General features: G+C 38.0%; 1 protein-coding gene across 1 annotated transcript in view; it reads right to left on the reverse strand.

The window, feature by feature from the left end:
• nemy (cytochrome b561 family member no extended memory) overlaps window positions 1-8549 on the reverse strand; it is a 316467-nt gene extending 307918 nt beyond the window's left edge. The window contains exon 1 of the mRNA XM_083120543.1: window positions 8269-8549. Coding sequence (XP_082976669.1) covers window positions 8269-8372 — 104 coding nt within the window. The 5' untranslated portion in view covers window positions 8373-8549. The remainder of the gene's footprint in view (window positions 1-8268) is intronic.
• Between the last annotated feature and the right edge of the window lie 8487 nt (window positions 8550-17036).

Raw genomic sequence — 17036 nt, forward strand, 5'->3', positions numbered from 1 at the left:
GACAAGTACGGTATAAGAAGTACCGTGTGAGGCGAAAACTAGCAAATGGGTAGCCAGTCCAGCGTCAACTAGAGCATTCCAAATAGAAATCCAGTTCCGTGTGATAGGGGCTGTAGATCAATCAGGATCACTGGGGGAGGGGAGACCCACTGGGTCCGCTTCTGGCGCCATCTACCTTTAAAGCACACGAAGACTGAAGTGAGCCACTAGAGTACCCGAAACACTTGGCGTTCAATTAGATTAAGCACTTTGTTCCCCCACTCACACATTTATGTCAAGATCATTTAATAAAAGAAAAACACACGGGGGCGAGTGGTCACGCGAGAAGACATTAAAGAAAGACTAAACAAACTTTCACGTGCGCAACAACCTGAACAAGTGTTCCGTTCGATTACAGCGCCTCCTTGTGTCAGTTACACACTAGGAGAAGATGAACATCCGGAAACACTTAACCGTCTTAGAACCTTCTTTCACTGCAAAGAGAAATGCATTTAGTTTATCTCCGATATCGTTGAATAGGATTGAAAGAAAGAAGTCGTTCCATTTTATGTTGAATGCAAATGAGTTTTATCCACTGACAATTTTTCCTCGAAAATTCAAAAATCGAAAACTGAATCTTGAATTTGATGGTTACGTTGAAAGGAACCTTAGGTAATCGTACGTAATGCACAAATGCTGTGATCGAAACGTTACAATTTTAAAAAGTATTACATCGATTCTAGCTGTATTACCTATATTCAAGAAAATTAAGAGCAGGAAAGTTTTACTCCAAAGCTTTAGTTTTTCACAATTGGATTTTTTTTTGTAAATTGGCCATACGTTGCGAAAAGCTTGTTTTAAAACCACTGGTAGCTTAGATAGTGTAATTGGGACTAGATGTACCGTTCATAGTAGCATACGGACCACTGTACTGTATTCCCCACCAAAAAAATTAAATCCGGGACCCCTTGATTACACGGCTGTGTTAGCTATTGCTCTATCCATAGTCAATACAATTCTAATTTGATAACAATAGTTACAATCATATACTATTTCAGACATGTTTGTATAATTTTTAAAACAAATAACTAAGAAATTATTCTCCATTGCGAAAGATTGTTTAACAAGGGATTTCCCTTTCTTTTAACGAAATTAGTATATATTGTCGACATATCGAGTAATTATTGTTCGTTCTTTTCTCGCTTCCTGAACACGCAAAATGGCGGGTAAATCTTGACTAGCGTTGTGTTTCAAACGGCAAAGCAGTGTTTCAACCTTCTTAACACAAAAATTCCCGCATAACCCTAAAAACCTTTCCCGCATAGCCCCAAAAACCATTCACGCATAGCCCCAAAAACCATTCGGTATAATATGACCATCCACGAATAACCCCAAAAACCATTTCCGCAAAAACCATTCCCGCATAGCCCCAAAAACCATTCACGATAGCCCCACGCACCATCACGGTAAGGTTAGGTTAGGTTGATTTAGGTTGGGCAATATAGTGAAAAAACTGTGTGTTTGGAAACACTTACCGGAGATTACGTCATCAGATGCTCGCAACATCCGGTTCAAGTACATGGATGGAAATGCAAGCAACAGCTTTCGTGCATCGGACGGACATTATTATATAAAAATACGTGAATTAGCGGCCAAATACATTGAAAAATGCGGGAAAACACTTCTACGACCTTCCGAAATTACACATAAACTCAATTCCGTAAGTACTTTCTCCTGTAAATTTGAAGAAATCCGATTCCCGGCTTTGACAGTTTTACCGAAAGAGAAATTAGCTGGGACACTGGCTCAAGAAACTGTGTGCTAAAGGCAAGGTTGTAGCACAGATGAAAAACCTTGATTGAATGAATGGATACGTATACCCAATTGAATTTATTGTTAGGTTTTCAACAAGATGATCCCAGTGCAGTTATATGAATTCTAATTCTTAAAATTAAGATCACGTTTTCTGTATTTGCGTTTGATTTTACGCCGCTTGTCTGCCAGATTTGTCTAATCGCAACATGAAGATGAATGCTGATTAGACGAAAGCAATGAAGGAACCAATACATGAAAGGGACACTGTAGAAAAGAACTGCCTTCAAGAACGCAGTTTCCAAGGTACTACATGAAAGAACTGTCGACTTCTAAGTGTCTTCACGAAAAGGTCACGCCTTACAATGACAGAACATATATTTAGAAAGGCTCTCTGGTTAGGGACAAAGTTCGAAATGTAGAACTTGTAAGGAACGGAGAAAGAGGAAACTATCTGGATTCACCTCCTTCAATGCCAACACTGATTTCCCGTGAGGAATTTCTTACCGGATGTAAACTTTGTATTCCCGGTAACTGGTCTCTCTCTGCGTGGAGTTGAATGTTCCATAAAAGTTTGGGTCAAAGGAATTCTGCTCGTCGACTAACATTTCCCTCTTGATTTATACCGATTGCACCAATTCTAATGTAATAAGATTAGAATTTTCATGACCTTCCACAGTTCGCGAAACATATAGAAATTCATGATTTGATTGATTCTTGTTATTTAGCGTCGCTTTTCTTCCAATTTTGACTAATCGCGACGATGAGGATGAGTGATGATATGATGAAATTGATGAAGGAACACTCACAAAGAACACCCATGCCCAACCTGTATTAGAACCCTGAACCCTTGGGGTCGTAGCACGCTGTTCTAACCACTCCGCCACGGAGGTCGGCTGTGTAGAAAATCGAATTATGAAACTAATTAAATCAAGTTGCTTCTTTAGGGCATAAGTGTGCATAATTGGTCATTTCTGCAAGACAGAGCATATTTGTAACATTTTGTAAAAGGTTTAAAAAATTTGCTATTGCAATTTCCAAAATGGACAAAATTTACTAATCTTGAAGCAGAAAGTAGCTTTTCTAGGTATACAAGGCTTTGTTGGCTGATAACAGGCTGAAATTTATATTTGGAAATTTACACAAGTATTCATTGTACACTGCAAATCAGGGCTCATAAACTGAACTAGCAAGAAGTATTAAATTATCCCAACTTACAATACTGATATTTGGAAGACAATAATTAGTCCTAGAAATTCAATATTTCATATTTGAATCTTTTCTGTTTTTAAGTCTTACATAAATCTGTGAAGAAAACACAATTTATTAATTAAAATTTCCATTACTGTTAGGCTATATTTACGGAAATATTACCATAAATGAATATCTTAATTTGCTTATTTTGCTTTAACAAGTCCTAACCCCAGTAATAAACAATAAAACACGCCATAGTCATTTTTAACTGTGCCACTTTTTACACCTAAATGTCACTCAGTGTCGATTTTTCAATTAAAATTCAATTTTCCTCACGATTGGAGACGGGTAAAGGACCTTGGAGCCAACGCAAGCTGCTGCTTCAACTTCAGCTTCACTCGCGGTCATTTTGCAAGCTTCTGCTTTGCGAAAGGCAACGTCCGCACTGATATCGATTGAAAATTATTTTTTTACGGCTGCCCCTGCCATGCTGTTTGATGTCCGCGTGCGCGTTCCATTGATTAGACGACAGTTCCAACATAAGTTGTTTATTTCAGCAATCACGGCGCGATGAGCATTCGCTATTGCAAAGTTTCCATAAACACGGATTGGTAGCTGGAGAGCCTGTCCACGCAAACCGCAGTAAAACAATGCAACGTGCATGGCTTAGGAAGTGATTCGTTAAGTACAGAATGTACGAAAATTATTGACACATTTACAACAGTTGTACGATGATTTCAACTTGAATTCTCGTTATTTAGGTCGCTTTTCTTCCACGTATGGCTAATCGCCACAATGAGGATGAATGATGATTGGATGAAATTAATGAAGGACTTGAATCCGTAAAACCTTTGGCCACCGAGGCGGTTGATAGTCCAAATATCATCTACATCAACATTAGAGGAAAAGGTCTAAATATGAGACCCCCTTTTTATGTTATCATTTTCGGAGGAAAAAAATTAATATATCAAGCACCTGCCTTTAAAATGTCTATCTATGACATATATACTTAAATGTAATAGCATGCTAAAGTATAAAAGGTCTCAATTTTTTTTAAAAAAAGAAGCAATTTCCAAAAAAAAATGGTAAAACGATGTATTTCAAAATTGTGGTTTAAATATGAGCTACTAGTGGCAATATCACAAAAAGCAATTAAAATTTAAAAAAACAGTCATTTATCGCTAAACATTATAAAATTAATATTTATGAATAATCTGTTGTTTTGAAAATCACGCGGAATGGAAAAATCGAAATTAAGAAAAACATCCAAATATTTGTTGAAAATGTGATCTCAACATTAGACCTCATGTCATAGCCCATATTTAGACCATCACGCTATTTTTCTTCTTCAATTTATTTTCGCTCTCTTTTGTACATATTCACAAACAAATCATGGCATTATAAAAACCCACATTTGTTTTATGTACCGCTAATTACATAACCTATACAAAGCAGATGAGAATTCAGAAAACGCCGAGTTAAAACATACCTGCAAAAGGTTTTCGGAGGTGGCAATTATAACAGCGTCCAAGGCCGAAACTAACCACCACTTTCTCTTGCGAATTGTCACCGCAACCTTTGTCCTTGACAGATAACCAGTTCCAATAGTCTCTTACCAGGCTGCAGCACCCAGCAGCACCCAGCAGCACTGATAACTCCAAAACCCATATTTAAACCTTCCCCCATATTTAGACCTTCTCCTCTAACATTGCAGTTCTCATCTTATTTTTTAATATTTTATGCACAGATCACCCAAACGACACTGACTTTAGAGCTTAAAGAAAGAAACATTTTGTTCTAAAGTTACTGTCCAGTTCTAAAAATTGGAACACGAAACTAAAACCGGGTCAATGAAGAAAATATGAATATTGAAAAAATGAACAGAAGAGGCGAGAAAATCTGTGGACTGTGAAAAGGAATCAGATAGCTGAATAGCATTACGCTGGTAGAATAGTAGAAAGGATTTTTTTTAAAAAGGAAACTTGGAAGAAAGAACTGGAGGGAGATAGTCAAAAGGATCTTTCATTGTCAATTCTGAAAATCAAACAGAAATAACTATCATTCCATAATGCGTGCATGTAAACACACGCCTTCACACATGCTTTATTCAGATTGCATGAGCCGTAAGTAATTCTTGGAACTGCAATAAATGGTCGATATATCCCCAAGGTCGTTTCCAGGATTTTTTTTTCAGGGAAAGAAAAAAGGTTTTTTTATTTCTTTCTTCCTTTTTTTAACCTGACATCCTAAGATAAACCAGTACCAGCTGTACTACAACAAATAATGATATACATGCTATGTTATAAAGAAGAGATGTTGCCTGAAGAAACAACTATCAAGCTCCAGAAAAATAGATGTGGCTATGTGGAAAAGCTTCCTAAATACATACATCTTGAGCACAGCTCTATTAGATGCAAAACATGAACAGTGGCTAAATCTGAAAGGAAAAACTGAAAGCCTGCGAAATGTTGTGCTACAGGATAATGTTGAAAATCAAATGGTGTAACAGACGAAGATATTTTGAAACATGCATTTAGCAGAGAAGGCTGTGGACACAATCGTTCACAGAAGATACAGGATGGTAGGCCATAACGTGAGACATGAAGGGATAAGGAAAACTGTAATTTAAGAAAAAAATTACATTGACTGGTCGAGGATGTGGTACGTGACCGAAACTTCCATATAAGTGAAGGTTTCAGTCACCCCAGCATGGGGACAAAAAAACCTATCCCGAAAGGAGTATGATTGGGGGTTCTCTGTCTAACAAAGCCACGAGAAAGTATATCAAACAAATCGCTCAGCAAGTGAATTGCGCAAGCTACAGAGATATGAAGACAAGGTCAGAAACCGTACCAAATGCAGTGTGCAGCAATGCAACAAAGAAAGAGCATAATAGAAGCCACTTTTACAAATATGTATGTATGTATACAAAGGCACGGCAAGCAAAAGAACACAGAAGGAAAGATGGAAAATATAACGTTAACAGGGACATAACGGGAGTAGGGGTAATTTTCGAATGAAAAAAAAAGACTTGAGGTAACCATCCTCGAGATGCTACAAAGAAGAATGTTGTTGAAATAAAGTTTTGCCTGACTCACTTTCCCCCACCCCCTTACTTCCGGACGCCTACGAACATCCCGTAATCTAAGCTCGATAAGTTGAAATATGACCCACCATGAAAAAAAGCATTGCAAGAAAAAAGTGTCAACCTTCAGGGGATAATCGATTGCACTGCTTTTACCTCGACTGATTGATAAGATTGATAACGGGTACGTCGGTCCAGGGGCTATTGTGTGCACGTCAAAACATGCAAATCCGCATCGGGGCAAGCGATTCACAACACAACAACGTGATGTTAAAAATCCATATCGGCTGTAAAATTCTGACAAGCCGCAATAAAGCATCATTCTTCCATTGAAATTGTCGGAACGGCTCTTTGGATATCGTCTAGGAGCTTCTATTGGCCGAGAATCCAGGAAGAGGGGACTTGGGATAAAAAGCTGAGCATGTATTTTCGTTATTATTTCCTGTTATCAAGCAGCAAAGTTTGATGTATTCTGATAAATTTATATTGCACTGACTGAGTATATATTAAATATACAAGCAGGGGATAAAATACCGCCTTACATACATGTGCCGGATGGGTGGGGTTTCGTGGGTCTATAGCCCCAGGCTTTCATTTGCAAAAGGGCCTCGAGCTGCGGAAAATTAATTTGAAAAGAGAAAAAAGGGGGGAGTAATGAAATATTTGAGGTACAAATGTAATCGACTATCTGACATAGTTTGTCCTAAAAGCTACAAGTGAATTTGTATATTTGAAAGGATGTTGATTGTTAGTACCGTCCTACATGTCACTAAAGCAGACACGCCAAAATGTTTTCATACACGAAACCAATGAGGTCAATTAAACAATTGGGTGGGGGTAATATTATATTTTACTAATATTGCCGATTCTGCAGGTTTTATAATTAATAAAGCTGGCCACGTAAAACACTTTGGCGACCCTTAAACTAACCGAGTTATAGACATGACGGAGTACTCTTGATAGGGAGAAAGAAATCTCTCCAAGTATATAATAATGATAATAGTATATTATTATCTGTTTATGACTATTGTCATTCTTCATTATACTACAATTATTCGCCTTCCCCACCCAAAGGAATAATTCCTAGCGACGCTCTTTTCAGCCATATTGATAAGGTAATGAGAAAGATTCATGTCCCCTTTATACTGTCTCTCTGGGAACACTACTGCTTGCCTTAAGGGCATATCTATGATTTTATTTCCACTAACCAGACCTTCGATAAAATAAAAACACTTGAAATATTTTTAATGGAAATTAGTGCCGAAATAGAACTTACAGTACACCTGTCATCATATAGGCTATATTGTGTATTCATAATGAAACACTAATTTCCTAAATTACTAAATGCACATTACTTCGCGACTTACGATGTTTTCCGTGATTGATATCGCCACTTTTATAAATAAGATCCTCACACGCGGGAAATTATTTGCTTTATATTTCCTTGTATAATGCGAGGCACCTCAATATAGTTGTATATAAAGAACGGCAACTCTTGTTTCTGTAAAAATGTCATTGTAATTTGGCAGTTCGGGAAAGCCAATTAGCATGCTTGTTGCTAATATATTGGCGCTTGAAGTTTTCAAACAGGCATTCTAAATCGAGTGTGGTGTAAAGTCCATTTCAAGGTGTCTAGTTTAGATTTTGTTCCAAAATGACCATAAATTTAACTTTTGTGAAAGAGAGAGAAATGAATCTCTCCAAATACATAATAAAATAAATAATAGTCCCGTCGAGCGCAACACCGCCAGGGGTCTCTGGTTCGAATCTCGGCCTGGGCATGGATATTCTTTGAGTGTACCTTCATCAATTTTATCATTCATCCTTATCTTCGCGATTAGACAATAGTGGCATAAAAGCGAAGTAAAATAAACCAAATCAATCAATAATCCCCACCTGAGATCAACCACCTCAGTTTCCCACGTGATAGTCAGGCTTTATACCGACTGAACTACGGCGGCTCTGTATGTCTCTGCCTCTAAGAGAGACAAAGAGTCTAAGATAACAAATATTGATTGTTTTAGCGAATTCTTGAGCACAAATTTCCTAAACTAACAATCAACATACATGATATATGTGTCTACAAACATACTTCTCCGAGAAGGAAACTTTTCTCAAAACTTCAGTTTGATAATTGGGAATTTCAATCGAGGGGCGTTAGAAGGATATGTGGATAAATCACTGCTTCCGGTACTCACCCTTCGCACTCGTATGTGACCAAGTTCTTCTCCTTGTCGGCAACGGCATTGCCGTTCTTCTTGCTACTCCTGGAGCTTTTCTTGCACGATTTCTTGTTTTCCATGACGACCGAAACCTAAGCTCCACCAGAAACTCTCAATGAAGAGGTAACAACCCGCGAGAGTCAACGGAACCGAAACGCGCTTCCTGGAGTACACCGGAGTCAACACTGAACACTCTTGCTGAAAACGGGGACGGTCGTTCCAGAAGACGGCTCGGCTTGGTAAACAAAACTTCCCCGGCTGGCGCACACGGACTGAAGAGCCTCGAGGAGCCTTTGCGAGGATGGTTAAGGCTGAGTGACCACCGTGAGACGTGTCTGGCACTGGAGGCTCCTACTCAGCCTTCCTCGAGCCAGAAAGTGAAACAGGCGGGGAAATATTAAGTTTCAATGGAATGCTTGCAGGAAACTGTTCTCCTCTTGCATGCATGCCTTGTTAAGTGTCTTGCTTCCTGCTTCAAAAGGGTTTTGTTCTCAGGATAGTTCCTGAGTAGGATTACCAGATCGTTGCGAGCAAATACTGAAATCCTAAATGTAGGACCTTAAGGCCAAGAGTGACAGTTTCGCAGCAGGTATGCATTTATTTCAATATCGTCGGAATGGACACTGCTACTGAAAGAAACATAACGTAGCACAAGAGAGTATTATTAAGCTAGATACAATCTGTAAAAAATATGATGAATGCTTATATATAGACTCGATGGACAAACAATTTCAACATCAAGTTACGGCTAATGAAATAGAAGTTTCGACTTTTGGTTTATTTTCCATTTTAAAATTGTTATTACTTAATAATTTATTATGATTATAGTAGTTAACAATATTTACTTAGTATATTTAAAGTACACTTAACTTCCAATTAAAAAGATTATAATAAAATAAAGTAAATAATTATTCCTGACACAAACCAAATCTTCAACCTGTCCTGTACCGGTTCAAGTGTTTTTCTACAACATCGGAAGTTTGAAATTCCCAAGAGAACAAGTAAAGTAATACTCCCTTAAGCGTAATACTAAGTTTTCTCCCCCTTCTACAACCAGCCAGAACACAGACCTCTCTTTCCCCAGCAGCGGGTCCTCGTATTTGGCTGGACATGGAAACTGATCCTCGTGCCCTTAAGTCAAAATATAGAACACGTTAATTTACAGTAAATTATATATGCCGGTTAGTGTTGCCCACGAGACGAGGCTTTGGCCTGTCTCGTCTCGTGGAGTCTCGTGAAAATGCTGTCTCGTCTCGAAAATATTCGTTTGTCTTATGACACATGGTTAATCTCGTCTCGTCTCGAATTTATAAAAGCCTGTCCCGTCTCGTCCCGTGGGCAACACTAATGCCGGTATAGCCCGCATAGCCAAATGGTTAGCCCTCTCGCCTTAGGTGTGAACCTGTCCCCATGGAGTTATTTATATACGTATATATATACACACACCCACACACCCACACACCCACACACCCACACACCCACGCACACATACATAGAAACAATTCATGAACATTTCCCAACATTTTGAGTAGTTATTATGATGAACACAATACCAAACCAACTTGAAGAGTACCAGCGGAACCTTTCTTTCCAGTAAAAGACCACTGGGTAAAGTTATCCCCTGTACAATGCAACCTGCCGTGAAATAATTAAAGCATACGGAGAGGAATGTGGGTTAAGTTCCCACACTTTCTCGATATCGGCTACTTTGGAGGTGATGTGATCAGTATCACGTTCCGGCCGCCTTTAGCCCCCAGGTACCCATTCATTTGAGGCTGGGTGAGCCGGGGGCAAAATTCATAACTTAGATCCCCGTGAATCGAACCCGGGTCAGAAATCAGATGCCCCACCGACGAGACTACAGCGGGCCATAATAAAAAGCTCCAAACAGTCAAAATCATTGAAATTACATTGGATCAATTCCAATCCACTTTACAGGATCTACGAGAAACTTACACTAGAATATTACGTAACAAGGACGTTTGCAGCATTTTGTTCAGGGGGGAGGCAAGCATTTCCCCCCTAAATATCCTGCTTGAGGTTAGAAGTTATCGTATTTCTGGGCACATGTACCAGTTTTGCTTGTAATTACCAGTTCTGTATAGCCTAATTATATATGCAAATTACTGTGCTTGACGTTAACTTGCATGTGTGTAATATATAATTATGGACTTATATTGAAGGTACAAAGTGCAGACTTGAAGTATGGTCTTGACGGAAGTTACGTCACCTAGTGTAGATCGAAAGCGCGAAGTACACGAGGAATCAGACCACAGAGCAGAGCACGCCAAGTTGCAGGCTCGGTCACGTGTCAAGTAGACTTGTTGTGCATTTGTTTTCAATCGCGGAGGTAGAAAGCCAGCAAGTTGTTGGTTGAAGTTCTTCTAATGTGTGGAAATGTATGTATAAGAACATTTGCAAATGCTATGTGATTTCTGTGGTGAAAAACAAGTGTTTGAAACGTGGAAAACCAATATGTCCTCGGTTATATCTACTGGCCGTTATTGGCGCTGCAGTCGAAGTGCAGTTCGAAAGATTTTCACTTCCAGTTCACGACTTGAAGACCGCACTGCGAGACCATACTCGGAGGATGCTCGCTTCAAGTGCGGTCTTGCACCTTTCGGACACGGCCTCATCTTCCAGAGGGAGAGGTTCCTCCGAAAGCCCTTGCTATAGAATACTATAGATACTACACTCCGTTAAGTAGAGCTATAAGAGAGTAGAAAGTCCCTCTGTAATTAAATAAATGTTCCTGTGATTTTCTGCTTCTCAAATTGAAAGACTTATTTTCTTAATTTGAGCTCTAAAATTTAGGACACTTAACGAAGTTTCCTGATTCGTGCCGGAAGCTGGACGTAAGACTAAATTGTAGGACATGTCCAAGAAAAAGAGAATGTCTGGTAACCATACCACTGATTTTTCTCCTATCGATAATGCAGTTAAGTGTACATTATCATATCGCAGCTCTCAAAAAAGGGACAGCCTAAAATAATGTGTGCTATAGTCACATGACGTCATATTTATTCAGGCTAAACACACGAGCTCCGCCAATACATGCTTAAAATCCTGATTTCCATATAGATTACCTTTTATGTGTAATTCTCAAGAGATGCAGGGGAAAGGCCTTAGGGTCACATCCACCCTTGTGTCATACGAGAACGGCACTTTTGTTGAAAGGGTAAAATATTCCTATCCCAGTTGTGCTTCGAGCAATGGCGTATTAACGACATTCTCTCGGAGGCAGTGGATGGCTTTGTTAGTTTTACACATCGTCTCTGAAAGTATTCACTTAAAGTTAGCAGTACGGTCGGCATTTTTACGTTAACTCAAATAACCCTGCATTAATTTTTGATGCCTCATTTTAGAAGAATATCCTGAACAGACCTTAACAATCAATGGCATGGAAATTGCATAAATATGAAACCGGAAAACTTGTTAACCTCTGAGAGTCAGTCGCCATGTAAGGAACATCCAAACCAAATGTATGTCGACCTCCGTGGCACAATGGTTAGACAGTGCGCTGTGGCGCATAAAATAATACCCAGGGAATGGGTGTTATTTGTGAGTGTCCCTTCTACATTTTCATCATATCGTCACTCATCCTCATCGTTGCCAAAAGTGGAAGAAAAGCGACGATAAATAACCAAAATGAAATCAAACCAAAGCAAATGTACATAATGCATGAGAGATTCACCAATGTCCTTTTTTTTTAGTATTAGACAAGTTCGTTTTCTCCCTTAATCCATCCATGACGTTGATTGATTGGAAAGTATAGATGGTTTGAACATAGTGCTTTACTCATCTATCTACGTCTGGAGGTCCAGAATATTCACATCCCATGTACAGACTCGGAGCTAACATCGTCTTAAGGCCTTTCGGTTACAACTTTTAAGTCAAATTATGTCAGATGGTTAGTTACAATTTTTGTATATATTATCACATTTCAAATATATATTTTTTTCAATTCTGCGTCCCTTTTGAGAGACATTTTCCAGAGATGGATGTCCAGGGATGTAGCCCCCTTCTCCTCCAAAATCCGGGTCTGCTCGTTTATGGGATGGAGTTACATACATCACACATAATTCTTATCACACATTCTACAGTTTTTTTAAAATAAAATGTACAATATAATGGAAATTAACAACAATAAAACCAACAATACTAAATACGACAGACCACTCAATATCAACCTAATTAAAAGCAAAATTTTATCTGCCACTTCTAACTAGAATATTTCCAGATGTTGATTTTTATGAAACGTTAGGACCTAATTTAAGTACTACGAGCATTTACGGTCCGAAACAGAAAGTAATTAGTGAACAATGACTATTGTCTTAAGCACCAGCAATCTATTTGGTAAGAAGCAATGAAGATGTCTTTGGCACTTTCCTCCTTGCAGAATTGCGATTTTATTCCCGACATTGATTGACTGGGTTTCAAATTTAATTGTATCCTGTTGATATTGTTGGGAAAAGATGGATCCTTAAATTTTTGCACTTATTTCTCAAGGGTCATAGCATCAATATTTAAGGCTTGAAAGTTTCAGCAAAAACACACATTCAGGCATAAGTTTGCGGTTGAGAAAATGTTATGCAGATCCTTGCTAGGAAGACCGAATGCAATCGCTCCTTTCACTAACATCATCGTGAATCCGGAAGGAGATTCATATATAATATCTTTAAACTAGAAGTGTGGTGTGCAATCTTGATCTAATATCTTTAAACTAGAAGTGTGGTGTGCAATCTTGATCAAAGCTTTAAAATGTTGCGCAACGATGTAGTACTCGGCTTGCTTGTGGCGTGAGAATGAAGATCGCAACTTTGATTAAAGTCTGACTTGTTTTGTAATGTCTGGGAAGCAGTAGCGTAGCCAGAGTATTTCTTTGAGCTGAAGGTCGGACGAAGTATTTACTGGCGAGATTTACTTCCACGATGATATTTACCTTTCTTTCTTTTTCTGTTTCTTTTCTGCATTCATACTCTCTCTCTCACTCTCTCTACCTTATTTTTCTTCTTTCCCTGTCCCTTTCCTTTCATCTTTATTTCTCTCTCTCTCTATTTCTATCTTTCTTTGTTATTATATTTCTATATTTCCATTTCTATACTCTTTCTCTGTCCCATTCTGTACGTGTCTTTCACTTTATCTTTCTTGGTCCGTTATTTTTATCTTTAACTTTCCATCTTTCGTTTTCTCCACCTTTTCTTTCCTTCTCTCTCTCTCCCTCTCTGTATATTCTCTTCCTTCTTTCTCTGCTTCTTCCTTTTTATATTTTCCTCTTCCTTTCTTTCTCTTTCACACTGTCTCATTATCATTCGTCTTTTATTTTATACGTATCATTCCATCATTCTTTCTTTCGTTCTTAGTCTTTCTCCTTTTAGCTTTCTTTCCTATGGTTCTCCTCCCCTGCGTTTGTGCATGATATTTTCTTTACTATAAATGATTGTGAAAATTTTTCATGCAGCCTATTTGAGTGGGTACATGTTGGCGACGTCCCTGGTGAGAAGACTGTGCGTAGATTCCCTTAGAATTTTTCAGAAAATGTCCCACCTTTAACACTTGCTTCCCTGAGATTCTGGAAAGAGTTAAATGGTGAAATTATAGAGATACTTTATAACAAAAATTATTGTTTTCTGTGACTTACAGGCCGTAAGTTACAGCAACTGTTATTATTATTATTATTATTATTATTATTTGAAGTAGCGTTACATTTAAGCTTACAGTCTATTTTACACTGATTATAGAACTATAAAAAACAGCTTTTTGTCCTATATGAATTAATGTTAAGTATACAGTTATACAAATTGTATATAGATAACAGAATATGGAAATTACAACGTATGTAATTTAAAAAAAACAACATAAGTAGTAGTAGTAATAGTAATGTAATAATAATAACAAAAATAAAAATATAATAGCAGTAATTAATAATAATAATAATAATAATAATAATAAAGTTTCTGAGACTGCCCCCTTCTGAGAAAAAAATCCTGCGGGCGACCTTGGCCTTTAATAATCCAATCTAACTTGGGTGTCTCGCATTGCAATATCTCTTCCTCTGTCTCACTCTTTGTGATTTCTCTCTTCTTCCGTTATTTTATCTTCAATCTGTATTTCTGTCCCTTGCTTTTCTTCTTTCTATTCTCATGCTTTTAATTTTGTTCTCTTCCTTTCGCCTTCTGTTTCTTTCTTCATCTGTTATTTTATATCAACTTTTTTCTATCTCTCTTACTCTCCCCCTGTCTTATAGGTGTGTTTCACCTACGTCACAAACTGTTGCATTGTGGGATGGAGCAGCCATGATTGTGGCGGGTTCTTGTAAACATTCGGAATTCAAGCGGGCGGGATGGAGATTTGAACCTTGTTTACGATGGTATGATTTGTGCAATATTAGGTTGTTTATGTCTAACAGGCACTCATGTTTATCCTAGAATTTTCCGAGAAAGAACAGATGGTGCAATTCACGGCACAGAATTTTCCGATTGTTGATTAGAATAAGCCGTCATGGCGAGAATAAATCGTGACGACATTAATGAACCAAACAAACAGTACAGAGCGGTGGAGTGAACATTTCTTTTCAGGTAAGTTCATATATCGCATTTCTCTGTGGCTCTTACTACAAATGGATTGAACTGGTGTTTTTTATCATACTTGCAAGTAGCGTTTCCTTGTTATTGTTTTATCTGGTAGAAAGGTGTTGATAAGTTTGACCATAAAAATGATAACATTCAAAGTTAAATTTATCTTGATAATTGCACGCTTGTACTTGATTATTTATATTTCATTCATTAACAGAAACTGTTATTAATTGCTATCTTATTCATGAGAAAAGGTGCCGACAGTAGCGGCGATTGAGTTCCAAAACTGAGGGGGCAAGGTGCCAAAAGTAGGGAGCAAAGACAGTCTATTTCCCTTTGTAGATAAGATTTCGCATAGTGCGGGAGCAAAAGTGGCGAAAATTGGGGCAACTGCACCCCCTCGCCCCCCTCTAATCGCCGCCAGGTAGGAGGTTTTGCGGTCAGAAAAAAGCACTGCTTGGTTAAAACATGTTAATGATATATCAAAGTATATCAAATTGATTGATTTATTTGGTTTATTTTACTTCGTTTTCCTGCTATATTTGGCTAGTCGTTAAGATCAGTCATGCCAAGGCCGAAATTCGAATCCGGGACCCCTAGCGTCGTAGTGCGTTGTGCTAACCACTCCGTCACCGAAGCCTGCATATCCCAAATTGTTAAAACAAGGAGTGAAATTACTGTTTTTGAACTCAACATTTCAAATTACAGCGCTTGAACAAACATTAAAAGGAGACATAGAAGAAATGGCTTGGAATTTTCAGTTAATCTGTACTCAAGGTCGTCGAAGACCACTTTCTCCCACCCCGAGCGGGAAACATGTTACTTACTGGATGTAAATAATTCAAGCAGAATCCGAACCACTAATAAATACGAAAACAAACTGATTCCATGTAGCTGGTTCAAGTAAATAAACACAGGTGAACTAGAGTTGGACTTTTCGTTGCATTTTTATGCAGAGTTACCGACATTTTTCAAAGTACTAACAAAAAACGTGCACTTGGCGCAGGTGTAACGAACGCTGCGTGGTGGGTATTTCCTTGCAGACGACAAACAGCTTCGCCGCAAACATGGCGGCGATGCGAATCCTGACGTCACATGAAAACCACCTATACACATATGTGCATATCTATATGGTTTTCATACGTCTTTCTCTCGTGACAACTGGTGTTTTTGTTGTTGTTGTTGCTGCTCTGATTTCCAAAACAGTTCTTACAACATTAGGGGGAGGGGGATAAATTTGTCTGCACTATGGAGCCTCGAGCTTACAAAAACGTGGCTGTGAAAAATGGAAGGAAAAGAGGATGAAATGCAAAAATTAAAGAAAAATAATTTATTATTATTTATCTATTATTAAATTTGTTATTTTGACCGTTCCTTGGATTTTTTTTACGTTGTCGTCTCAAACATTACCACCGTTAAGAAATACAAGAAATATATATGTTTAGTTTAGCCCGCTTCGTGAATGTTTGCATTAAATATATTAATATTTTTATTCTTTTCAGTTAAAATAACATTATAACTTCTTCAAAACAAGCCTACATGTTGTCAGTTTCATAATAGTCAGATTCCTACTACGAAATTTGAAAAAAGCGAAGTTACTTTAATCTTGAACAGGTTCATCACATTTGAATTTGAAAGTCCAATAGAATGATTTGCAATATATTGCGGGTAAATGTGAAACTATGTTGTTCATAAAATGCCTTTCTTTTACAGGGATACTGTCTAGTGAATAGGGATGGTATCCGTTTCGTTAATTTTCTTCCTGGTAATTGCAGTGAATTCATTAATGAAAAAGCTTCACAATTTCACATCTTCTGTTTGACCCTTTTTTACTCCTTTTGGTTCCTAAGTGCGTTTCAGGTGTGTCCTCTTCTTGTTGTTGACAGGGGAGGGGACTTGACCACTAGGCTATCTATCCTAGGTCGCACAAAAATGAGACGCTGAAACGACAGAAGTGACAAAAATTCATTAATATAGTGATAATAGCAAAATAACACCTGTCAAGTCATTTTACTTTCTTATTTCATGTTTTTTTTAAAAACTTCTTACATCATAACCCTATTTTCAGAGGACACGTAACAGTGTTCTAAAATAAGCACTGGAGTACGCAGAGGGGGACCTGAAGGGGCTACAGCCCCAACCGAAATTTTGAGAAAAATAAAAAAATTG

This window comes from Lepisma saccharinum, chromosome 4, assembly GCF_977018435.1.
Source record: "Lepisma saccharinum chromosome 4, izLepSacc3.1, whole genome shotgun sequence".
In the NCBI taxonomy this organism is placed as follows: Eukaryota; Metazoa; Arthropoda; class Insecta; order Zygentoma; family Lepismatidae; genus Lepisma; species Lepisma saccharinum.